Consider the following 24,723-nt stretch of genomic DNA (forward strand, 5'->3'; position numbering starts at 1 on the left):
GAGGACCAATAAACGAAAAACCCTTCTCGTTGCTCATAACGGACAGCACACATCTCTCTCTGATACCTCTTCTTTCCAAACTGTGAAAGGCTTAGGAGGATGACAAGGCTCAGCTCCTCTTTAAAAAAAAAAACAACAAAAAACCCCAACAACATCAAAAAAGGTGTCCCCAACCCTCCCTGGAAAGAGCAGGCAGGTTTTTGTTCTCAAGGGAGCCTCTCCTACAAGAACCGAAGATAAGGAGCCAACTATGGCAGAGATGGGCTGTGGGTCTGGGAGGCAGCAGATGAAGAAACAGATAGCAAATACATCTGTTTTCACATGAGCCTGTTGTTCTCTGTACTAACTGCTATAAAAACAACATGAAACCAGCCACACTTCAGTTTTGGTTCTAGTGACTAAATCAAGGAATGGCATGATGGTGCTGTGTCATTAGAAATGAAACCGGTTCTTAAACAAGAGAACAGGGTCACCATTTTAATAACCTGGGCGACTTCATAGAAAAATCAAAGCTGAAACTCTACCACCCCAGCCCTGAACACCTGCTGCCTAAGGTTGGTTCTGAACCAGTGAGCTCTCTTTCTTCCAACAAAGACACCAGATGGCCCTGACTTGCCCGATACTACCAGGGTCAGTTTCTTACGCTCACTGTACTACTGGGTGGAAATGAGTCTCATTGCTGCCTTCAACAACTGTATGTGACATTCTTAAAAAATAATTTACTTCATATCTGATTATTTTTTTCAACTATATAAACCTATACTTTCACCCTCCTTATGTCTTTTGTTTATTTGTCTGTAGATAGGATCACACACTATAACTCTGGCTGACCTGGAACTACCTATGTAGACCAGGGTGACCTTGAAGATCAAGAAACCTGCCTGCTTCTGCCACACAAGTGCTTGGCCAAACATATATTTTGATATATGAATTTGATCTTCACTGAGGGGTTGCCATTAACATTTTGCTCTTGTTTTGTTCTTCACAAAAGTACTCTGTAGCCGAGGCTGGAACTCATGGTAATCCTCCTGCCTCAACTTTCCAAGTGTTAGAATTACAGGCATGAGCCACATATTTGGTTTTTTTAGATGAAGAAATTGGAGATTGAAGAGGTGACTTAGCTAGAAGCAGCCAGGGCTGGGGTTTTGAACAGATTTTTACCTACCAGCAGGAGCGGCTGACAACAGCAGGTGGAAGGGAGGGGAAAATCCTAAGGTCAAGGCTATTGTGGTCTACACAGGGGGACCTTGCCTGCCCTCTTCCCTCCAGAGACGGAAAATGTCTCATCAATGTCTGCATTGCTCCTGATCTAACTTGGTCTGTTAGACCATTGTACCACGGCAATGAAGGTAGTACAATCAGCACTCCTAGGTTTCCCCCTCAACACTCACTTCTCCCTCAGCTGCCAAAACCCTTCCCTCTCTACTTCCTTTCTTGGGGACCTGGGCTGATGATGCCCCTCAGAATATGCATCAGGACAGGTAATTGGCTTAGTCCTGGTCAAATGAGGTTTGAGGAAACATTTGCTGGCCCTTTCGAGAAAAAGCATCCTGGGTCGAGAGAGAGAGAGAGAAAGAGAGAGAAAGAGAGAGAGAGAGAGAGAGAGAGAGAGAGAGAGAGAGAGAGAGAGAGAGAGAGAATCTTGATGGCCTAGCAGAAACTTCAAAGTCCACATTCCCTAAACTATCTGTGCCAAAAAATGTCAGCCTGTGAACCAAGCTAGCACAGAGAAGAGGCAGTGCTCAAATGTGGTGCCTAGTCATCTAGGCATGCAAGCATTAGAGCAATGTCAAGATTTCAGAATACAAGTAAAAGCAACCCCTTGGTTTGCTCAGCTTGAGTTTCTATCACACAAAAACTGACAAGCAACGAAAACACTGCCTGAACCCAGTAACCTCTGGTTTCTGCTTTTGCTTCTCAGTCAGCCTGAAAACATCCCTTCAAAACCTATCATTAGTTTGGGGGCACTAGCACCCCTATCCCTCTTAAGATTCCCAGAGATCCCCATCTTTCTAGTCCTGAGACCTGGCTTCTTCAGGTTTCTGTCCCGTCTCAGCCCAGCTCAGACGAGTCCTACCTCAGTGACAAGTAACTGTCCTCTGCAGAGGAAACTACAGGGGTGGATAGCCAGCTGCAGGCGTTTTCGGTTCCACAGTGACAGGATGAGTGTCAGGAAAGGGTCCTGCCACAGTGCTTTCTTCGGTAACGTAGAGTCAGGCAGAAGGTTCTGTGGAGCAAAGAGGATTTTCTTACTAGATCCCGGACAGAGCCTTGAGCCCCGAGGAGTTTAGGACTCTTATCTGTGGGTGGAGAACTCTTCCGGAAGTTCAGACATTTGACATCATAATTTATAAGTCATACAGGTTTGAAAATCTGTGAAGAGAACTGGTTTTTGAGATTTTACTCTATCTCAGCTTCTCTTGGAAATTCTGTTATTTCCACTTCTGGGCAATATGACTGAGTAGCACGGTTAAAGGAACCCACCCCCAGCTCCACAGCGGGAAAGCACGAATGAGTGTGACGAGTTACTTGTGCAAAGGGACTGCTTCTTCCCGCAGTCCCTCCGCACAGCCTACCAGCAAGACGTGCTGCTTTCCAAGCATGACTTGATTTCCCTCCCTCTTACCTAGAGCTGTGTAACCTATTCACACAAGTATCGGGGTTAGACATTTAGCTCAGTGGTCAGAGCCTGTGTAGCAGCATACAGGCTAGCCATGCTCCAGGCATGTTCCGGCACCTCAGAGAACATGGATATGCCCTGGTGACTCCTCACATGACCAGCAGCCACTTACTCTGCCCTTTGCTCTCTCTCCTTCCCCTTTCACATAATACCTGAAAAGATCTAAGACAGCCTCACTTCCCTATTCAAAACTGTCTAGCTGGGGCTGGTGAGATGGCTCCAGCCAGCAAGTCCAGTGAAGAATTTAGTCCCTTGGCTTCACTTGGTGAATCAACTGGCAAACCTTCTCTGTCTGTTTCTCTCTTCCACATATATACATACATACATAAACACACACAAAAATTAGATGTAATTTGAAAAGAAGTAAACCTTCCTTTAGAAATGGCTGGTTGTGATGGTACATGCCTTTAATCCCAGCACCCAGGAGACAGAATCTGGTAGATCTCTGTGAGTTCAAGGACAGCTAAGTCTACTTGGTGAGTTTTAGGACAGCCAGGGCTGACTACAAAACAGATACACACTGTCTTGACAGAGTAATAACAACAACAACAACAACAAAACCCAAAACAACAGAGACAGTTCAATGCTTTCCTTTATTTCTCAACTTAAATACTGTTCTGACCTGCTAGCTCCCTGTGGCAACTGCCTCCCTCCGCCTGTGACTTCTCCCTGTCCCTGTTCCTTAGAAGCATACTGGCATTTTTTTCAGATCCTCAAGCTGTTAAAGTATCTTCTCTTTTCAGAACATTCTATTTACTTTTATTGCTGCCTAAACAGTAGCTTTCAAACTTTTTTGACCATAATCTCCACTAAAAAACAAACAACAATGAACTTTATCATCTTTGACTATAGCAACCTGTACAGAGAATAGACTTTATATAAGGTAATATTTCTGCTATTTTTATTCCTTTTGAAAATGTATTTAAATTTTAAATAGTAGTATAAATATGAAATGGAATACAATTTGTCTGTAAAGCAAAAATGATCCTTGTAGGAAAATGGATGGACTTGGAATTATAGCATTGGTCAACTAGAAAAAGAAAAACCTAGCATATTCTTCTTCATGTGATCCTGGCTATAATGTATACATGTTCTTATGTAAAGAGTTGTGTGGGTACAGTAGAAAATTTAGAAAGGAGACCAAACAAAGGACAATGCTAGGTGACAAGGAAGGCTGGAACGCAGGTAACAGGACACATGAACTGTGAAAGCAGGTATAAGGCTAATTGTTTTGCTCGTTTCAAGTCTATTATAGATTTTTCTTCGTGGTTTAAGTCCCTAAAAATAGTGGAAGTGTAAAATCCCAATGAAACTCCATGGCTTCAGAATGGACATTCTGGCAGTATAGGATTTCATTGAGACACACTTTGGAACTGGGCAAGTGTTTGGTTAATTTACCTGTATGATGTTTCCATTTATGAGCTCATTATAATACAGTGATTAAAAATGAACCGTATTGTATCTATGCATCTAGGCATATACGAATGTGTATGTGTGGATGGAGGTCAGAGGACAACTTATGGGGACTGTTCTCGCTTTCCAACATATAGGTCTCAGGGATCAAGTTCAGGTGTGGCAGCAAGTGCCCTGCCCTCTGCTCTTCAAATGAATTGTTTTCTCGCCTTTCAGCTGCTTCCTAAGTGAGCTCAGTCACTCACCGAGACTTTCTCCAACCACCTGATCTAAACTAGACCACAGACACGAATTGTTTCAAATCTCTGCCAGTTGTCCCTTCCCTTCAGAGAGTGTATCAAAGCAATGATTGTGTATTCACTGGTTAGAGTTGTGCCTTGTCTACCTCACAGCCTCCAGGTTAGCTTCCCAATGCTGGGATTTTACCTGTTTTCTTCCCCAGTGGATGTCCAGCTTCTGGTCTGACGTAGCACCAGGGTAGAATATGGTAATCACCAAATGTGTGATGGATGGGTGGGTGGCCAGTATTTAAAAAGCGAGCCTTCTTAGCTGGCTGTGGTAGCGCATGCCTTTAATCCCAGCCCTAAGGAGGCAGAAGCAGAGGCAGGTGTATTTCTGTGAGTTTGAGGCAAGCCTGGTCTACAGAGCTAGTTCCAGGACATGGAAGGTTGTTACAGAGAGAAGCCTGTCTCAAAAAACAAAAACAAAAATAAAACTAAACAATCAATCGAACAAAAACAGCCAACCAAACAAAAACAAAACAAGACTTCTCAATAAAAGAAATCAGGATCCTTTGGAAAAAAAAATACTGGATTTTAGACCTGAGGCAAGAAATACATTTGAATGCCAAAGAGTAAGAAACTGTTCACAAACAAAAGTATGGGGGCATGTCACAGGCCACAGGCACCACCTGGAAAGCTTCCAGGCACCAACGCTGCAAATTCTGAGCAGAATATTAGATTGTAGACAAAGCATTAAACATCTGAGTTTATATTCATAGAAAGAAATAGTCTTCTTAATAAAAGAATGCAGAAGTCAAATTTTTCTTACAAATGATTTCTCTAGATACTGCCCAGAGGTTGAGTTAATTCTGCCCATTCCACCCTATCTGCTTGAGGGGAGGAAACTTTGGCCTTATGTTGCTTTCTAAGCAGTAGAGGTGGGGGAGCACAGATAATGCAAGACAACCTAGCAGAGAGAGATGGCAGACAAAACCCTGGTCCCACTGGATGACAGCTGATACTTGACGCACACGGCAGGGTGAGAAGGGCACGTGCTGCAGTCGACTTTTTCCTAGAACCGCAACTAACAAGACAGTAGCATCAGCTGCACTCAGACAGGTGTGGTTCACAAGCTGAGTAGTCCTCCCGTCTGTCGCACAACAGGAGGATGAAGAAATCCCATGCAGATGGGGGTGGGGGATCCTTGCTGAGGAGCTATTGGTAGTTGAGGGCTGCTGAGGAAGGCCGACAGATTGAGGATGTGGCTACTAGCAGGCTGCCCACACTCCGGGGCATGGCCCCATACCCACGTGTACGCACGCGGTCAGCTGGACTAAAGAGGCAACAACAACAATAAAGAAGACATTAAGTCAGTAGGACAGTGGGTTAAAAGATCCTGGGGGGACCTAGGGAGAGAGGGTAGGGGGCACATGTGACTAAAATATATTGTATACATGTATGAAATTTCCAAAGAAAAAATAAAACATTAATAAAAACCACTCCCATGTGATATGGTGTGTGATTTGGGTACTGTAGACGCAAATAAATTAGAATAAAATACGGCCTTTTAGTTAACAACAATGTATCAATACTGGTTGTGATAAATACATGGAAGCAGCGGGCAAGAGGTATTAGGAACTCTGTACACTCATTGTAGTCTTTATGGTCTACTTTCAGAAATAATTTTTAAAGTTAAGTCCTATGTCTGTAAATAGCACACATTGTTGTTCTCTGTTACAAAATATTTCTTGCTAGCCCTGTACTAGCACTCAGACTGAGGCGAGAAAGTTGCCATGGGTTCAAGAGGCAACAACAACAATAAAGACATTAAAATTACTGAGTTACCCTCTCCTCTGTGCAGAGAACAATCTGGGTATCTCTCCTTGGACCTGGGATCCCCTTTATAATCAAGTCTCTTGTAAACCCTAAAATGACTCCCTTAGTTGAGATATATACTTCCCTGATCCTATATCCATCCTTCCTCCCTCCCCCCCATTCCAATCCCCCGAGCTTTCCCCATTCCTCCCCTACTCCCTTCTCTCTAACCCTCTCCTGTTCCAACAACCCCCCCCACCCCCCCATGCACCCAAGGTTGCCTGGCACTCTTGTCTACTTCCAATCTTCAGGAGGATAAGTACATGATTTTCTTCAGGTTCACCTTCTTATTTAGCTTCTCTAGGATCACGAATAATAGGCTCAAAGACCTTTAATTATGGCTAGAATCCACTTATGAGTGAATACATACCATATTCCTCTTTTTGGGTCTGGGTTACCTCACTCAGTAAAGCGTTTTCTATGTCCATCCATTTGCATGCAAAATTCAAGATGTCATTGTTTTTTACCGCTGAGTAAAACTCTAATGTGTATATGTTCCACACCCTTTTTTAACCATTCTTCTATTGAGGGGCACCTAGGTTGTTTCCAGGTTCTGGCTATTACAAATAGTGCTGCTATGAACATAGTTGAACAAATGCTTTTGTGGTATGATAGGGCATCTCTTGGGTATATTCCCAAGAGTGGAATTGCTGGGTCTTGAGGGTGGTTGACTCTCAGTTTCCTGAGAAACCACCACACTGATTTCCACAGTGGCTGCACAAGTTTGCATTCCCACCAACAATGGATGGGAGTTCCCCTCTCTCCACATCCTCTCCAGCATAGGCTATCATTGGTGTTTTTGACTTTAGCTAATCTGACTGGTGTAAAATGGTATCTCATAGTTGTTTTGATTTGCATTTCCCTGATCGCTAAGGATGTTGAGCATGACCTTAAGTGTCTTTTGGCTATTCGAAGTTCTTCTGTTGAGAATTCTTTGTTCAGATCAGCACCCCTTGGCCCATAACCATACTGATGAATATTTTGCATGTCACCATAGAACCTTCATCTGGCGATGGATGGAGATTGAGACAGAGACCCACATTGGAACACTGGACTTAACTCCCTAGGTCCAAACGAGAAGCAGAAGGAAAGAGAACGTGAGCAAAGAAGGCAAGACCAGAGAGAACCTTCACCCGTTGATGGATGGAGATTGAGACAGAGACCCACATTGGAGCACTGGACTGAGCCCCCAAGGTCTAAATGAGGAGCAGAAGGAGGGAGAACATGAACAAGAAAGGCAGGACCGTGAGGAGTGCGTTCACCCACTGATACAAGGGGACTGATCTAATGACAGTTCACCAAGGCCAGTTGGACTGGGACTGAACGAGCACGTGATCCAACCAGATTCTCTGAATGTGGCTGGCACAGGGGTCTTTCTGAAAAGCCATTGATAATGACACTGGGACTTGTTTCCTCTGCATATACTGGATTTTTGGGATCCAGTCTGTTTGGATGCTCACCTTCCTGGACCTGGAGGGAGGGGGGAGGAACTTGAACTTCCCACAGGGCAGGAAACCCTGACTGCTCTTAGGGTTGGAGAGGGAGGAGGAGAGGGAGTGGGGGGGATTGGGAGGGTGTTGGGAGGAGGGGCGGAAATGGAAACTTTTATAAATTAATAAACTTTTATAAATAAAAAAAATAAAATTGCTGAGTTACATATCCAAACCAGCCACAGCTACATAGTGAGACCCTATCAACAAAACCAGACAAGCATAGCCTTGCCTGCATCTCTTACCTTTAATAACGCATCATACAACACAACAGTTTAAGATAATGTCTCGTCTCTCTGAATCCACTAACGGGAACTCACACAAATAACTGGCCAGTATTTCACTTGAGGTAAATATTTCATCAGGATCACATGCTGCTCTTAGGCAGTTTCCTATTCTCGCATATTCCAGAGCAATGTACTTTCAAATTCCAAAGACAGGTCTTTCCTGAATGCCGGGAGAGAAGCTGGAGGAACACATAGGAATTCTGAATTACTTAAGAGCATCTTGCAATCACACTCCACCTCATTTCAGAGGAAAGGAGTCTTCATTTTTCTTACACAGATTTCACTGTAAGGTGAAGTCGAATGTGAAATAGAGCTTGATGCTATTTTAAAGCAGGGGATGTCTTGTGGAAGCCAGAATGTAAGACTGAAGGCCAGCAGCACCAGTAGTATTTGGATGTGGGTGGAAGTGCTGAACCCCAGGCCCACCCCACCCAATCCATCAAAAGCTGCTTTCAAACAAGATCCCCACATGGCCATGGATCGGCCTGCTGATGAGACACTGCCTGGTCCCATTCAGGTCATATTTTCCTGGTGAAGACTGGATGTCATCTTCAGTGACAAAGGTCAATGTGACTTTTTCAGATCACTGGTCTCACTAGTTAGAAATGGCTACAGGGATCATCGTTCACATGCTCACTGTGAAACTTGTCCATTCCTTCTACCCCGCAGGCCATTCTCTACCCCGAAGGGGTGGCCATCACTCCTGCATCTCACTAGTCCTAAACCTGAGCATATTGTTTCCTGGATACGTAAGACGCAGTTTTCTCTCCCCAGTGTGAGGCTCAGCTGCAGTCTCACCACTAAATCTTATTTCATTTTCTAGATCTGTATAAGCAGACAGCTTTCAACTCAAAACAGCTTTTATGAGTGTCTCAAGTATTTACTTCCTAAATCCCAAGGTTTGATTCATTATTACCCTTGGTCCCTGTGAAGTCTGCGAAATTTCTTTGGTACTATCTTCCTATTATTTGATCTTTTCCCTCCCCCTTTGCTATACTGCTACCTCAACTACAAGGTCCCCTACGTGCAAAAAATCAGCACCTTAAGTACTGGACCTCAAGAACTCCAGCAAATTCCAGCAAACATCTTTGTTCCCTTAATGAATCTTTTTTCTTTTTTTGAGACAGACTTTCTTTTGTGTAACCCTGATTGTTGTCCAACTCACAGAGATCCTCCTGCCTCTGCCTCCCGAGTGCTGGGATTAAAGGCGTGTGCCACCACCACCCGGTGCCACTTAATGACTCTTTCCCAACGCTAGGCCCTGGTAGACAGAGACAAAGCTCACAGTTCTGCCTTCACAGAACTTTCCACTCTGCCAAGGAACAGCTGTGAAGCAATGAACACAAGTGGGAATGTGTAAGGGGAGGGCATAGAACCAACTTGAGTGTAGGAAGACTTCATCTAAAACGCAGAACAAGGAAATTTCTGACAAATAGCATCTGCTGTTTCCTATTGTGTCTTGAATGGCACACAGGATAGCATAGCTCGTCTGCAGTTGATCCAGCTTTCACCAGGATTGAAGGCAGAGAGAACGGAAGCAGGGAGACCACGTGAAAGGCTCTGCAGCAGACTGGAGGAGACGGTGGCTGAGCCTTACCAGCAGCAGTGACAGGAACATTGTCATAGATGTGTTATATTTTAGGGTAGACAGACTGAGACTTACGGATGGACAGAGGATGGGTGAGAAAGGCAAGGGTGGCACTAATGTTAACTCACATTTTAGGTGAGGAGCATTTCTGATAGGGAAGAACGGGACAGGTGGTGGTGTATGAGGCAGGGGGAGCCAAGAATTCTGCTTTGATTTGAATAGAATTGCTATATGTACCTGACACAGATGTCAAGTAGTGTTGTTTGGAGCTCAGAGGTCAGTGTTGGTAACAAGGGTGTTAAAGATCCTAAGATGTGGATCTGGGAAGATGGCTCAGCAGTTAGGAGCCTTGTTTGCTCTTACAGAGGACTTGGATTCAGTTCCCAGCACCCACAGGGTGGCTCCCAGGCACCTCTAAGGACAGTTCCATTTGACACTGTTTGGTGTCTGTTGGCTCTGGCCTTACACTTTTTTGTTTTGTTTTGTTTTTTTCGAGACAGGGTCTCTCTACATATCCCTGGCTGTCCTGGAACTCACTGTGTAGACAGGCTGGCCTTGAACTCACAGAGTGCTGGGATTAAAGGTTTGTGTCACTTTAGAGAGATCTCCCTGCCTCTGTCTCCCTGTGATTAAAGGCATAAACCATCATGTCCACTTGTAGACATAAAAAAAAAAGCCTTGGGGTGATTTCAAGTACCGTGGAGGAAGAGGCCCCAAGGTGAATGCTGGGACACCACAATCAAGGTGAGAAGGGAAGGAAACTGAAAAGGGGCTGAGATAAGAAAAGCAGCAGGGTGTGGTGACCAGTGAAGAAAGTGAAGAATGGAACAAGGTGTGGCCAATTGTCAAACGTGCTGGAGTCAAATCGACCCGTGTCATCTACCACAGTCCAAAGCTAGTCTTTGCCACTGCCTCATTTGTAATTTTTCTCATTGCCTGTTCTTGTATTTCCTTGTAGTTAAATTCTGTCTGCTGTCTGACACTGTTTATCTTGTCTTGTTTATCCCAGAATATATGCTACCATTTTTTCTATATCTCTGTTACACAGGCTTCTATAAAACCCAGAGCAAGTCTAGCACCTAAGAGCGATTGTCGTTGCACTGCAGCAATGGTCTCACTTCATCCGTGGCTGCCGAGTGTGGTGCGTACCGCCCCTCAGGCCAGGGTGTGAGAGTCATGACTTCAAGGCAAACTTGCACTACCTTATGAGATGCTGGGTACAAAAGAGGGAAAATAATACAACTAATTTGTGGGTTTCGCAGGTATCCGAGGTGGCCTGCTGCTAATTACATTCACCTGGCATTTTCCTTCTCTCATTTTTAATATCTCATGCACTGCCTCCAAATTATTTGCTTATCCGAAGCTGACTGGCTCCTTAACCTTTTAGCGTTTGCTCCAGGCCTTGGTGACCCTGTAGACTTGACAACCAGTATCACTGAAGCCTATCAGAGACTTGAGACGGCACTGAATTTCAAAACAGCATCTGGAACCAGGATGACATTTTAGTGGAGATGTGGCCAAGAGAAATCAGGAAAAGGTTGGTAGCTATGGGATAAAGTTTCCCTAACTCTTCACAAAATGAGAGGGAGTAGACACAGTAGATGTCTGTCTATACATCAGTTATCCCTGTAGAAGAGCTAGACATCAACAGAGTTAACAGCGTGCTCATCAGACCCTGTTCCACACAGGCGCCTCCTGCGACACAGCACACACGACAGTCACTGCTAGCTACTTTAGGCAAGGCCAGAGCCAGTTCCAAGTTAAAGGTATCTGCTGCACATGCCAGCGCCTGCGAGTCAGTGCTCACACATCTGATTCCCATCTCACAGACTGAGGGGTTTTCTCCACATTGCTGAGTACTAGCAGATATCAGATATTCAATATAAACTTGGTAAACGATTTTGGAAGTGACACTGACCAAAGGGACACACCCAGTGAAGGAATGTGCAACTGAAAATGGTTGGCCTGGAGATGAGTTAGAAGCTTGAGTTCTTTTTAAACACCTAGAGTTGCCTCAAAGCAGAGAGAGGGCTAAGAGTTATGCTCCAAACCCTAAGTCAACTGCACCCAATGACTTACTCCAGCCCCTATTTAACGGCTGCTGGGAGCCTGGAAGGAAAGGTTCTCTTCAGGAGTCAGGAAATGCTGCATTCATCGACTCTCGTTTTCAGCAGGAGAGCCTCAAGCACAAGCATGACACAAACCACTCGTCTACAAAAAGGCAAGACTAATGCAGACCTCCAGATGCTAGCTCAAAATAGCAACCGAGGGGCTGCTAAGGGGAGGCTTGACACAGGCCTGTGCTGTGGTCGACAGTACAGCTAAAATGAATGTGGGCTGACGCAAGGACCCGGGCCACAGTGGTTCCTACTGAGAGCAGATTTGAGTAAGCATGTCTTATTCGGTGATGCCAACTCCAACCAACTGAACTCTGTACCACTGATTTCTAAATGACAAGGTCTGTCCTATTTTTATTGTTGGTAACTCTGACAGGAATGCAAGACCTACTTGAAAATGTTATTATCCAGTCTTTTTTGGGTGGGGGGCGGTCTTGTGATTAGAGATAGGAGTAAGCTTTGCACCAAGCATTTTTAGGGGCCAGAGGGTGTATCAGAGCACATTAAATATTCCTAAACTCCTGACTTACCTTTATCTGGATCATCCTAACATGCTCTAAATTAAAATGGTTCAGTATTAAAAACCCAAGTTTCCAGTGAGTAGCTCTAGAATCTAAACACAGAATGTTTAAGTCTGTGATTACAAGGTTAGGCCTATAAAACTCGACATTAGTACACCTGCTAGTACTTGAGAAAAAGATTATAACTTGTATTTGAGGAAGTCTGAAGGATCCCTTCGTCATATGAAGGTGCACAGTGAAGAGCTTTCTGTAGTTGCACCCTGATTTAGATGGGCAAGTTGAAAATATCTGACTGAAAAAAAAAAAAAAGGATTTGAAAAATAGGGCAATATACGCATCTGTAATCCCAGGGTTGGCAGAGGGAACCAGAAGGGCGTCCTTAGCTACACAGTGAGTTCAAGGTCAGCCTAGGATATATGAGACCCTCACTCAACTGCAATGCATTTGATGCACATACCTGTGAATCTGGTAGCTTTACAATACAGCACACAGCTTGAGAAAGCATCCCTACCACATGTGCCAGCTTAAAGCCGTCAAAGCTCTGAAGTGCAGCCTGGACTGCCTGCCAGTCACTTCTGCATCTAAAGACGAGAGAGACCTGCAATTACAGAGTGCCATTTGCTATCCAACAACATGAACAAGATGCATGCTCCTCCTTCCTCCTCTTCTGGAGTATTCTCAGGCCACATGAATATATTTAGAAAACAGAGAAACAGAACTCAGAGAAAGGTATTGTGAACAACTCTTATCACCTGCTTGTGCACAAAAGAGCCCAAATTATTCTAATTTTTCTACAATAATAAATACCTAAGGATTTCACCCTCTTATCTGAATTATGCTGGCACAAGTAACAAGCACCCTGACGTCTCTCAGACCTAAGTCAGGAGCAGGATAAGAGTGATCTGCATTCTCTGGCATGAGCCACACACTCCAAGTTTTTGAAAATTAGAAGATAAGTTATCTGAAAATATACTTTTAAACAAACATGACATAGAATGATAACCATTAAAAGCTGTTGATGGGTCAGCAAGATGGCTCAGGGGTTAAGGGTGCTTACTGCCAAGACTGACAACAAGAGTTCAATCCCTCGGACCCACAAGGTGGAAGGAGAGAATCAACTCCCACAAGTTGTCCTTTGAGCTCCACATTCATTCTGTGAAAAGCATTTGTGCGCCCCTCCCAGATAAATAAAATGGAAAAACGGGGGTGGGGGGAGAAAAGGCTAGTCACTGTTAAGTCCGTATTCTTAGGATTCACCCGGTTTTACTGAACTGGAAAAATCGTAACATGGCCTGGGGACACTCCTCCCTCATAATGAGATAGGAAGATACTCTGTAAATCATTTCTTATGCTTAATTCCAATAGGTTACTGGGGGTATCTAGGTACCAAAAGAAATCATAGTGATTATCAATTAAGTCCCCATCTATGCTCGCAGCTCAGGTCACCTATGCAATGAGTAACATGGTAAGTGATTACTCACCACGGTCGGAATTCCTTCCTTGTCGGCAATGCCAATACAATAGTTATTTTTTTTCCCTGAGAGTGAGCCACTTGTTGAGACTTGTGGCCCTCTTTTCTGTTAGCCCTCATTCTTCTCCCGAGAAACTTACAGTCTGAAGATGAGGGAAGTCCTGATCTTGGTCTGTAAATATTTCACCTCTAGCCTCTAGGATTGAAGATGGACATTCCTCTGGCCACTGGGCCCTTGCTCACCCGGCTTTACAGGTGTTTGTCTATGGCGCTCCTGTGGCTTGGTGGAATTTACTTTGTTCATCTGCAAGTGAAGTCGAGGAGCTCTAAAATACCCCAGGAATCCCTTCCCCCAGTGTCACCTGTAAGATCACCATGGTTACCTTCTGACCACACCTCACAGTTTAGCACACCCTGGCATCTGACCCTTCTGCTCAGTGATGCTCTCATCAGTCTGTCAAAACACCAAGGGGAAAATCCCCAAACTCAGCAGACGAATAAACACCCATAATGTGAACAATCATATTCAGACCAACGTCTTGCAAAAATACAAGTCAGTGGATTTTTCCTTATGTAACTCAAGTGTCACTATTTTTTCCTGCCTTTGCTAAAAGGGCACTTTGTTTAGTCAGCCAGTTTCCTTCTACTCGCTTCTACGTTTCTGTGACTGGTACCCAATGTTACTTCTTTTACTATTATGTTTATAATTTCCATTCTGGAATATTTGTTCTTTGATCAACTTTCTCTCATTTTGTGAATAAATCTGTGTTAACCAGTGAAAAAAATCACAAGGGGTGTGGGAGGGAGGAGGCAGGGAGCACTGACAGGATCTCACTTGAGTCATCATATTATTTTATAAGAAAACATTTTTATTATAGAATCGAAAACCATTATTTTATGATACTGTCTTTTTGCATACTCAGATGGGTTGACATTCAATGTGGACAGCAAGCTAGTTCACAAATCAACTGCAGGAGTCTCCAAGCAGTAGAGTGCAGCAAACTTCCCTTACAGTGGGAGGAGTTCCAGGAACCTCTGGATGTTTTTGGTAATGGTAAGGAAGAGCTACTGCAGTCTGGAGACAGGTCACCTTCAGAATTTAAAGACTGGATCCAGGGGAAAATAGTGACACAGTACTCCCGGAGCCAAAAAAAAAAAAATAAAATAAAATAAAACAAACCATACCAACCAGCCAACCAAAAACCAAAGGAAAGGAATGGGAGTTTCAAAATATGCAAAATTACCTTAGATGGGTACTTGGCATATTATGATGTGACAGGTTTACAGTGACCAATGAAACAGCAAAGACAGTTACTATTATTCATACCTTTAGTGTATAGATGACAGATTTTCAAGTTGCAGTAATAAATCCCGTAATAGCTCCTGAGACAAGTTACCCTACGCCCTGCACCCTTGCTATGCCAGTGAGAAATAGGAACACAGAATAAAAAAATGACTTACTGAATGGGAATCGGGGTGTCTTTGAAAAGTGACAAACTACATGCTGTAAATGACAAAACATAGTTAGAGGCTTTATTTAAAAATCTCTCACTGTTCATTATCAAAGTTACAAGATTGTTTGCATACCAATAGACTGACTGTAAACAGGAAATTCTCATTAAGGAAACATGGGTTTACTGTAATTTGATCTTTTACAAAAAAATTACTGCAAGTTATTGATAACAGAATTTATCTTTTACTTTCTCAAGTGTAATTCTCTCGAAAATTCAACCAATGTTTCCACTTTCTTGACTAAGGTTCAACCATGGTCACCTTAGGAAATACCCCGCTTATTTGTTAATCACAAGTATGAACTGTGGCACGTTTCCATTTTTTTCCTAGAGCAAAGGCTTCGGCTGCATTGCATTTCATGAGAAGACAAGAGCTCCAGCGATCCTGTCACGTCTCAGCTGAGGTTTAATGACGGCAGTGGAGCAAAGCAGTGGTGGTGCCCAGTCAGACCTGCCCGGCTGCCCTATCTCTCATGGAATCTTCTTCCTCCTAGACTTGCAGGCAGCCACGTGTTTCTGTAGCCTCCACAGAACCTGACTGAAGCGAGGGTGACATGCTGACTCAAGGTGATTCCATTCAGCGAGGAGCTGCTCCTTCAGTCTGTTGGTTGTGGGACAATGCTAATATGAAGAAAATTATCTGGGTAGCTCAGATGCTCACTCAGCCACTGTAGAGGGGTTTCCAGCATCGGTTCAATTCCGTGAATCATTACTTGGTTCTTTTTTTCTCCATCTGTTCCAAGAAAGAAATCCAATAGTAATCAATAGAAACAAAAACCACAAAGAAAAGATACTCTGTTGCCTTTTGAGATTCCTTAGTGAATTAAATGGATTTTAAACTTGTTTTATCCTCTTAACAGGAAATGAAGACAAGGAGAAAGTTTAAATGTTGCAAAATGTCTCACCCTGAACAGAAACCTGAGGTTGCAATGAATTCTGATAAAAATTCTGTTGCTATATGAAAGTATTTGTTCTTTCTTAATTACTGTGCTTGCCCAAGATTGACGTTAGTGAAACTATCCTGGAGAAAACAGCAGGGTGAACCCACTGACCAGAAGTATTCTAATGCACATTTCAAACCACTATAGAAGGCTGTTACCTCGTGGAGGCGGCCACACACCCTTGGGATCTGAGAGGAGTTTAACAGCTGGGAGTTTGCTGACTATCAACAATGTGCTCAAGGGCTGGAAGTAGTAGAAGCACACACAACTAAAGCTTTATCAGAGAGAACCAATGTCTGACTTAAGGATTTCTGCCTTAAGAGGCACCAAACCTGATGGATTTTTTTTGATAATTCTCAATTGCTAATTAAATTGGTACTAGGGCCTGCTGCAGGACTCAGCAGAAAAAAGCACTTATTGTAGTCTGAGTTTGATCTCTGACACCCACATGGTGGAAGAGAACCTAGTCTCCAAGTTGTCTTCTGAGTTCTATACATATACCATGGTAGGTGGGCAACCACCCCAACAATAAAACAAATTAAAATGTAATAAAAATTTAACACTTTAAATTAACTTCAATTAACACTTTAAAATTCAAATTTTATTAACAATTAAAGCAAGGAAAACCCCTAATGTAAAGAGCACGCCTTCCCAAACCATTCCAGACTAAACAAAAATTATTCAAAAAGGAAAGAAGAAAGTATTTGTTACCCTGTAGAACAATTCTTTAATAGTGTCTTCAAAATACAATGGCAACCACCTCACATCCTGGAAACAAAAGACAACAACAACAGGGCAAAATCCTCTGGTGGGACAGGGGCACTTCAGCTGCCGCTCTCCTTTCTGTCCTTGCTCTATTCCCCGTGCCCTTCAGTCCCCCATGCTAAGGTACAGGAAGGCCTGGCTGGCACCCGACATCAGAACTTCTAAAGAAATGTTTAGCCTCCTGACAGACAGACAGACAGACAGGCAGACACACACACACACACACACACACACACACACACAGACAGAGACAGAGAAGCGGGTGAAAGGGAGTGATCACGGAGGACACAGAAACACTACAGTCAAAAGTGAATGCTCAAATAAGAATTGGGTAAGCATGCTACCAACTCTAAACCCAACCAAAGCTTCCCACATCCCTGTCATAGTTTAGCACAACTTTGGGGGAAAGACTACTGACTGCCTCAGAATCCCAGAAACTAGTAACTGCCTCTATTGCTTTCATTTCCCTAGCCATCCTTTTTTTAAAAAAGGCTTTTTTTTAGTTAATGTAGGTGTGTCTGAGTGTGAATGTGTGCAGGTGGTGAGTGCAGTGCCCACAGCAGCCAGATGAGGGTGTTGGATCTTCTGTCTAGAGTTACAGGCAACCATGAGCTGCCAACATGGGTGCTGGAATCTAAGCTGGTGTCCTCTGAGGAACCATTGCATTCTTAAGCGCTGAGCCATCCCTCCAGCCCTGCTAGCCATCTTTGTTGGGTCTATGTAACTTTTATACACAGCTGTAATCACAGAGTGAATGCAATGGCTGGTTTCTGAACACTGGTCAGAACCATCGAGCTGTACACAGAACACTGAAGACTGTATATCAGCTCTTTGGGAAGACTTTTTAGAATTGGTGTAAGATGGATGAACATTTAAGATCTCTAGAATGATTCATCTTTCTAAGTTCTAGATTGCCAAGGTTTTACCATATTAAATCTTTCTTAGAATATCTTAAAACATTTCCAGTATGGTTCTGTTAATATTCTTATTATATATTTCTTTGAGTTATTTTAATATTCTCAGAATTTCCTCCTACTTAGAACTGAGTCAAAAAACGAAAGCGTGGTAAGAGTAAAAGTTCCTTTTGTGTACAGGTTCTCAGGCCGGAGTCATCTTTCTCTGAGACAGTAAAACTAACACGTCACTACTCGCTTTTCAACACTGTCCTAGAGCAGCACTGAGATGTGAACACATGCAGGTGCCCCATCCACGGACACACACGTGCTTGAGAAGCCAGGAGACAACAGACCATGTACACCAGAGCCATTTCAACTCTGCATCAAGTCTGCCCCATCATGACAGGCACTGGGCAGGCAAATACTGGTTCTCCAGCTTTCAGACTGGGGTCATCTTAATCCTTTGCTTGAACTAGACAACTAAGTTAGATCTATCTCGGCCATACCTATCATCAGAACAACTGAAGATATGAGATATAATCGTATCTTGTGTTTGTAACCTGAGCATGTGGGAGACAGGCAAGAGGACAGCTCTGAGTTTAAAGCTAGTCTAGTCTACAGACTAAGTAAGACCCTATGTCAAAACAAAGAAAAAACAAAAATAAGACAAAGATGTGAAACATTTTTGCATCATCAATCCAAACACTTCATCAGTATTTATTCTTTCGTTTACTTTCTGACTTCCCTCCAAGAGCAACTGTAAACAGAGGATCCTTGGGATGGGGGCAGAATTTCTCTTGGGACTATAATCAGAAGCTCCTGTGTTCATGGATGTCCCCAGCATCTAGCATGACACTGACATACTGTGATTACATAGTACAGTTTCACAGTTGCAGGTGGGGTGGGCTGGCAAACCATCTTCAGAACTGGGTCTGATGGTCACCCCCGCCACTGGGCAGTATGTGACTGCAGATCTGGGTCTGACGGCCACTCCCGCCACTGGGCAGTATGTGACTGCAGATCTGGGTCTGACGGCCACTCCCGCCACTGGCAAGTGTGTGACTGCAGAACTGGGTCTGATGGTCACTCCGCCACAAGGCAGTGTGTGACTGCAGAACTGTCGGAGCTAGTGAGGTAAAGGCTAAAAGAAGTCCAAGATAAATAACAAGTATGTATGTATGTTTTCACCTAAATTCATGCTTCCATAGACAACAACAATGCATGGCTGGATAATTTGGCAATTACTTACACTAGCAAAAATAATACTGACGAATGACTTCATATTTTCCTCTAACAAGAGAAAGGAAGTCCTTGATGAGATTGCTAAATTGAACATGTCTGATGAGCATTCTGTGTTTCTAAACGAGATTCTAGACTTTATACTTGAAACTGGAAACATCACTCAAAACAGATGACTCAGGACTCCTCTGTATACCTTTTACTTGGGATTTTGCCTTTTGTTGGTCAGGTGATACAAGACTAACCTAAGGCCTTAGGCTTGCAAGGCAAGGCCTTTACCATCAAGGTTTTCCTCAGCCCCCACTGCAGTTTCTAAAACAGTATATGGAAGTCTGTGGAGTTCTGCCCTCTGGCTGTGACCCTCTGGAACTATCAGCACCTGAGATTATGGAAAGATCTGCTCAAGACTGGGCCCATTAGCTTTCCACCTTGGAGATGGGGAGGGGTTCACGAAGCCACACCCCAACCTGAGCATTTATAGACAATGCTCTCTCACATCCCACTATGATGTTACTTGAGTATAATTCTTTCTTGGGTCTGTCACTGGTACTATCTGAGATGAGCAGAAGACAGCTACCTCCCCAGAAAAAACTCACACAAAGAGGCCTTAAATCAGGCAAACATTTAAGACAGTAATCAAGAGAAGCAGTTATGGTCATTCATAAATCACTTTTGCAGGGTAAACTTGGATTCTGTCTAAACTTTCTATTTGTGATGTGAATTTTCTAACAAATATACTTACAGAACTATTGTATAGTTAGGAAAATTTAAAATGATATGAAACTATTAGGTAGTCTATCATAAACTTCAACAGTTCCAACATTTTTGTGCCCAGCCTAGTCCAGTCCAGTCTCAGGCTGTGCTGCTTTTAGACATTTCTCAGAGTGAAGCATTTCTAAAGAACAGTCATTCCCACAGTTCTGCAGTCAAGGTGAAGACTGAGGCACTAACATGTTGTGTGGGCCTTCATCTGATATCACCAGACAGTAGACAGGCAAGAGGTAAGGTCCATAGCCACAGCCCTTTCAAAAGTTCCAACTCCAACAGTGCTAGACGGAAAAATCTTCCAAGTCAGGGATCTGGAGTACACTTCAATCTGCAGCTGAGTTTAGACTTCCAGTACTGAAAAGCATATATTACTGCTTTGTAAGGTGTTGATGCAGTAGAAATCAGAATCTAATTTAAAGTGAATAGTTTTACAACAGTTGTCTTTTAAGGAAAATATATTTATGGTTTGGAGAGACCACCCCATGGCTAAGGATTGTCTGTGTTCTTGCAACAGAGGGCCTGGGGTTTGGTTCCCAGCATGGTGTACATATCACCCTGGAGCCCAATGTGGGGCTGACCAAATCTACTCAAAAGCCTGAGAGAGCTTGGGAAGTAATTCTAGACACAAAATAACAGCGTTAAGCATGACTTCTTGTTAGCAGCAATTTCTTTGGTCTGTTCTGCTTGCTAGAGGCCAGCAAGGGCTCTCATTTAAGACAAGCTTCCTGACTCAGCTTTTTTTGAGAGGTCCTGCTATGAAACACTTGAATGGTATTGATGAAAAGCTGACTGCATGCTTTTTGGGGTGGTAGGGACCCTGAAACACTATAGCGTTGTGGCAATAAGCATGGCTCCAGCCGGTACCTCCGCCATGAGTCTGGAATCTCAGAAAGCTAAAGAATGGGTTGGACCAGTGGTCAAATCCACACTTTGATCCTAGCAATATTGCTTAGCAAATTAAAGATTTATGTGGTCAGAAAAAGAGAGAGATATACAGTAAAGAGAGATTCAAAGATGAAGAAAACTTCTAAATGGTTTACAGTGTGTAAAAAATGTGGAATCTTGGGAGAGTAGAGAAAAAGGTTAAAGTCCTTAAAATAAAAAAAGAAAGAGCATAGTTAGGTGTGGTGGCACACACCTTTAATCCCAGCACTTGAGAGGCAGAGGCAGGCAGAGCTCTGTGAGTTCAAGGACAGCCTGGTCTACAGAGTGAGTTCCAGAACAAAGATACACAAAGAAACCCTGTCTCTAAAAGCTAAACATTAAAAAATAAAAATAAAGAGGTTAAAATAAAGTCATGTAAAGAGGAAAAATACACAGAAAGTCTGGATACTGTATATTATATGGATACTGGATACTGAATTGCTTGACAGCTGAGGGAGCAGCAACAGCTGCTAAAAGACATTAAAATATAAATGCTGCTGGATTAATAAAACAAAAATATTTTGTAAATGCCTTGACTTCAAAATGGAAATCAAAAGATATGTTAGCTTGGAGAAGAGGTTTTGTTTTTGTTTCCACAGAAAATGAGAGGCTATGGATTCATTCTGAATTAAGAAAAATCAGGTTTGATCAAGGAAGACCACCTGAGTAATCTCCAGTAGGATCAGATGGCCGAGATGTCTTGAGTTCTACATCCAGAGCAGATTCAAGATGCTGCCTGAGATGATCAAGCCTCACAGGATACTCCAGTCAGGACTTGATTAATTCCAGATTTTCTTTAGGTCCCCATAAGATTATCAGTGCCCCCAACCATCAGGAAGTAGCCTGGAAAACCACACCCACATTCCCCCCAAAATGGACTATGTATATTTTCCTTTGTTTAGAATGTTGGTGACAAGTTGTTATGGATAATAGTCAGGAGAAAAGCTAAACAAAGGAGATTAGATTCTGAGTTCTTGGTTTTTTCTTTCTTCTTCTTTTTTTTTTTTTTTAAAGAGGGAGAAGTGCTGTGGGACAATCGTATCCTGTAAATTATATTTTAAATAATACTAATTGCCCAGTAGTCAGGCAGGAAGTATAGGCAGGGTAAGCAGGCAGGAAGTGGAGGCAGGGCAATGAGAACAGGAGAATTCTGGCAAGGAGACACACTCTGCAGTCCTGATCTAGCCACAGAGCAAGCAAGATGTGACTGCCTCGCTGAAAAAGGTACCAAGCCACGTGGCTAACATAGACAAGAATAATGGGCTACTAGGTCTATCAGTTTATAAGTAATGTAGACCTCTGTGTGATTTCTTTAGGACAAGGACCAGGTGGGATAGAAAACCTCAGTCAACATCCACCCTACCATGATTGCATGCAAACATACACACACACACACACACACACACACACACACACACAAATCAACATAAAATCATGTTTACACACAAACATATATTCAAGTACATTTTGGCTATGAGAATGGTAGCTGTACACAGAAACAAAAAAATATATAAAACAGGATAAAAACAGGCAGAATCCTATTGGCTAGATTAGTTGCCAATGAAAAGCAAATGCCTAAAACAAAAGTAACACATATGCATATTTAAAAAGTGTTGACAGCATATAGATATATACACAACAAATATAAATGCACATAACAGTATATATCAGACATAAAGGAAAGACCAATCATGCAGATGAGGACTATTAACAGACACACTGGGAGTTCAGACACTTGAACCCCTGGGAATGAATGACCTTGCTCCTTTGAGATTTCTTCATATAGGAAGTGAAAGTGTCATACAGAATCATAGTTCACATTCTGATAGACCATCAGCAGCAGGAGAGAGGTTAATAGAAAACAAATATGCAGTAATGTCTGTTTTCAGATGTTCTCTAGCACAAATCCAACTGTCACAGCTCCTGAGGAGGCCCAGCTGGTAATGCTGTGAAGTCTAATGTGTGACTGAGATGTGTGTGTCCCAAGTCCTGCCTTCTGCTTAGAACCCAAGGTTGCTTCTTTCCTAACTCATGGGCCACAGCCTGCGAATCTCTGGTCTCCAGAGTCCTAAAAGACCTTCCAGTTCTGGTCATGCTCCTGCTCCTTTATATCAGAACAGCAAAATCTTTCCTTTGGACTTTAGACATCAACATTTACTACCTTTGAATCCTTAGTTAAATTTGTGAGTCTTCAGTTCCTCATCTCTAGGGCTTTTTGGAGAATTAAATGAAATACTTAAGAAGAAAGCCCAGCTGGGTGGTGGTGCATACCTTTAATCCCATCACTCAGGAAGCAGAGGCAGGTGGATCTAGGTGAGTAGTATGAGGTCAGGCTGGTCTACAGAGAGTTCTAAAACAGCTAAGACTGTGACACAGTAAAACCTTGTTTCAAAAATAAAAAAAAAAAAAAAGAAAAGAAAAAGAGCAAATGAGTCTGGAGTATAATATGGGAGAGGCTTCGGACTACACAAAGTCTTTGGTTTGATCCCCAACACTACATAAACTGGAAGTAGTGGCAACTCCAGCAACTTAGGGGGAAGAAACAAAAGTTGAAGCCCACACAGAAAATTTTAGGCCAGGCCGGGCTATATCTGACCACAAAGGTGGGGAAGGCTGAGAGAGAACGGGGATCAAGAGAGAGGGGGAGGCATATGTTGGAAAGTATGGTAATAAAGTTAATTATTTTGATACTAAGTGTAAGGAATATTTTCTAATGCGAGTTCCTTGCCGACACAAAATTCCCAATCAAGCCAAATCAAAACAAGCCGAATTAAGAAATATCCAGGTTCTATGCTCTTGTGTGGCCCCGGGGGGGGGGGGGGGGGGGGGGGGCGGGGAAGAGGGGAACCGGAGACGGCTAACATGATCACCAGGAGGAAAGAAAAGGGACCACGTGTTCCTCTTTCAAAAGATCACTTAAATACCCTGGGGAGTGGCCTGCTGGGATTTGGAGTCCAGACCAGGCCTGAGGGCTGGGATAGATGCGAGGGGCTGGAGCCTACGCTCCCAACTTGACACTAAATATTCACCAAGATATATAAAAATATATATTTTAATTTAATTATGTGATTGGCAAGTGAAAGTTTATAAGAACATTGCCTCTAAGCAGTGTCAGTGCTAAAAAAAAATGGGGCAACAAAACCTCAGACTCAGTATTATACAAATTAAATTCAAAAAATTTTCAAAAGCCATAAAATATATTCAACATAAAAATCCAGTGAAGCACCTTACCTAAAAGTCAAAGAAGCCCTAACATATTATGGTTACACTCTTTAAAAGATTTGAAGATTCTTTTTAAGATGGTAAAAACAGCTAGGTGGTGGCACCTGCCTTTAATCTCAGCATTCACATGGCAGGCAGATCTGAGTTTGAGGCCAGCCTGGTCTAGAGTGAGTGTAGGACAACCAGTGCTACATAGTGAATCCCTGTCTTGAGAAGCAAAAACCAAAAGATAAAAACACTCAACTAGAAGAAAACAAAAACAATCCCACTGGAACCTTTGTTATAACCTCCCTCACACTGGGGCTTGAGGGTTCATACTAAGCGATGGTGGCCTGCTGGCGACTGAGTCCTCAGGTCCTAGTCAGCTGCAACAAGGGGTGTAACTAGGACCTGTAAAACAAGCTGTGTCAGCTTCTAGGGATATTCTGAAGTTTCTTTCTGATTGACAACTGCAATGGAATCTCTTAGTTTTAAAAGGGGAGGCTAAAGAAAAGGATGACAAAGAAACACAGCCTTTAATGAGAAAATTTCAATTTAATTAATCCCTTTTGAGTTTCACACCTCTACGTACGGAAGAACAGAAAGCTAAGACCAAATGAACTGACATCCATTTTAGCCACTTTTAACCTGCAGCTTTTCAGGGTTATTTTACAATTCAAGAACAAAGTTTCTATGAAACATTTAATAAATCTGAAGACATTTTAAAGCCAACAAAGAGACAAGTTTTCTGATTACTGCTAACTAGCCTGAACAATTTTACTCTATCTGACGAATTCTTCAATCTCTGTTATGGT

General features: G+C 42.9%; 1 protein-coding gene across 5 annotated transcripts in view; it reads right to left on the minus strand.

Annotated features, from left to right (window-relative positions):
• Positions 1-14,511: 14,511 nt before the first annotated feature.
• Atg5 (autophagy related 5) overlaps positions 14,512-24,723 on the minus strand; it is a 105,780-nt gene continuing 95,568 nt past the window's right edge. For all 5 annotated transcript variants that reach the window (XM_085691037.2, XM_048449022.3, XM_048449021.3 and 2 more), the window contains exon 8: positions 14,512-15,907. In XM_085691037.2, the coding sequence (XP_085547163.1) occupies positions 15,884-15,907 (24 nt within the window). In that variant the 3' untranslated portion in view covers positions 14,512-15,883. The remainder of the gene's footprint in view (positions 15,908-24,723) is intronic.

Source organism: Myodes glareolus, chromosome 1 (genome assembly GCF_982192425.1).
Source record: "Myodes glareolus chromosome 1, mMyoGla1.1, whole genome shotgun sequence".
Lineage (NCBI taxonomy): Eukaryota > Metazoa > Chordata > Mammalia > Rodentia > Cricetidae > Myodes > Myodes glareolus.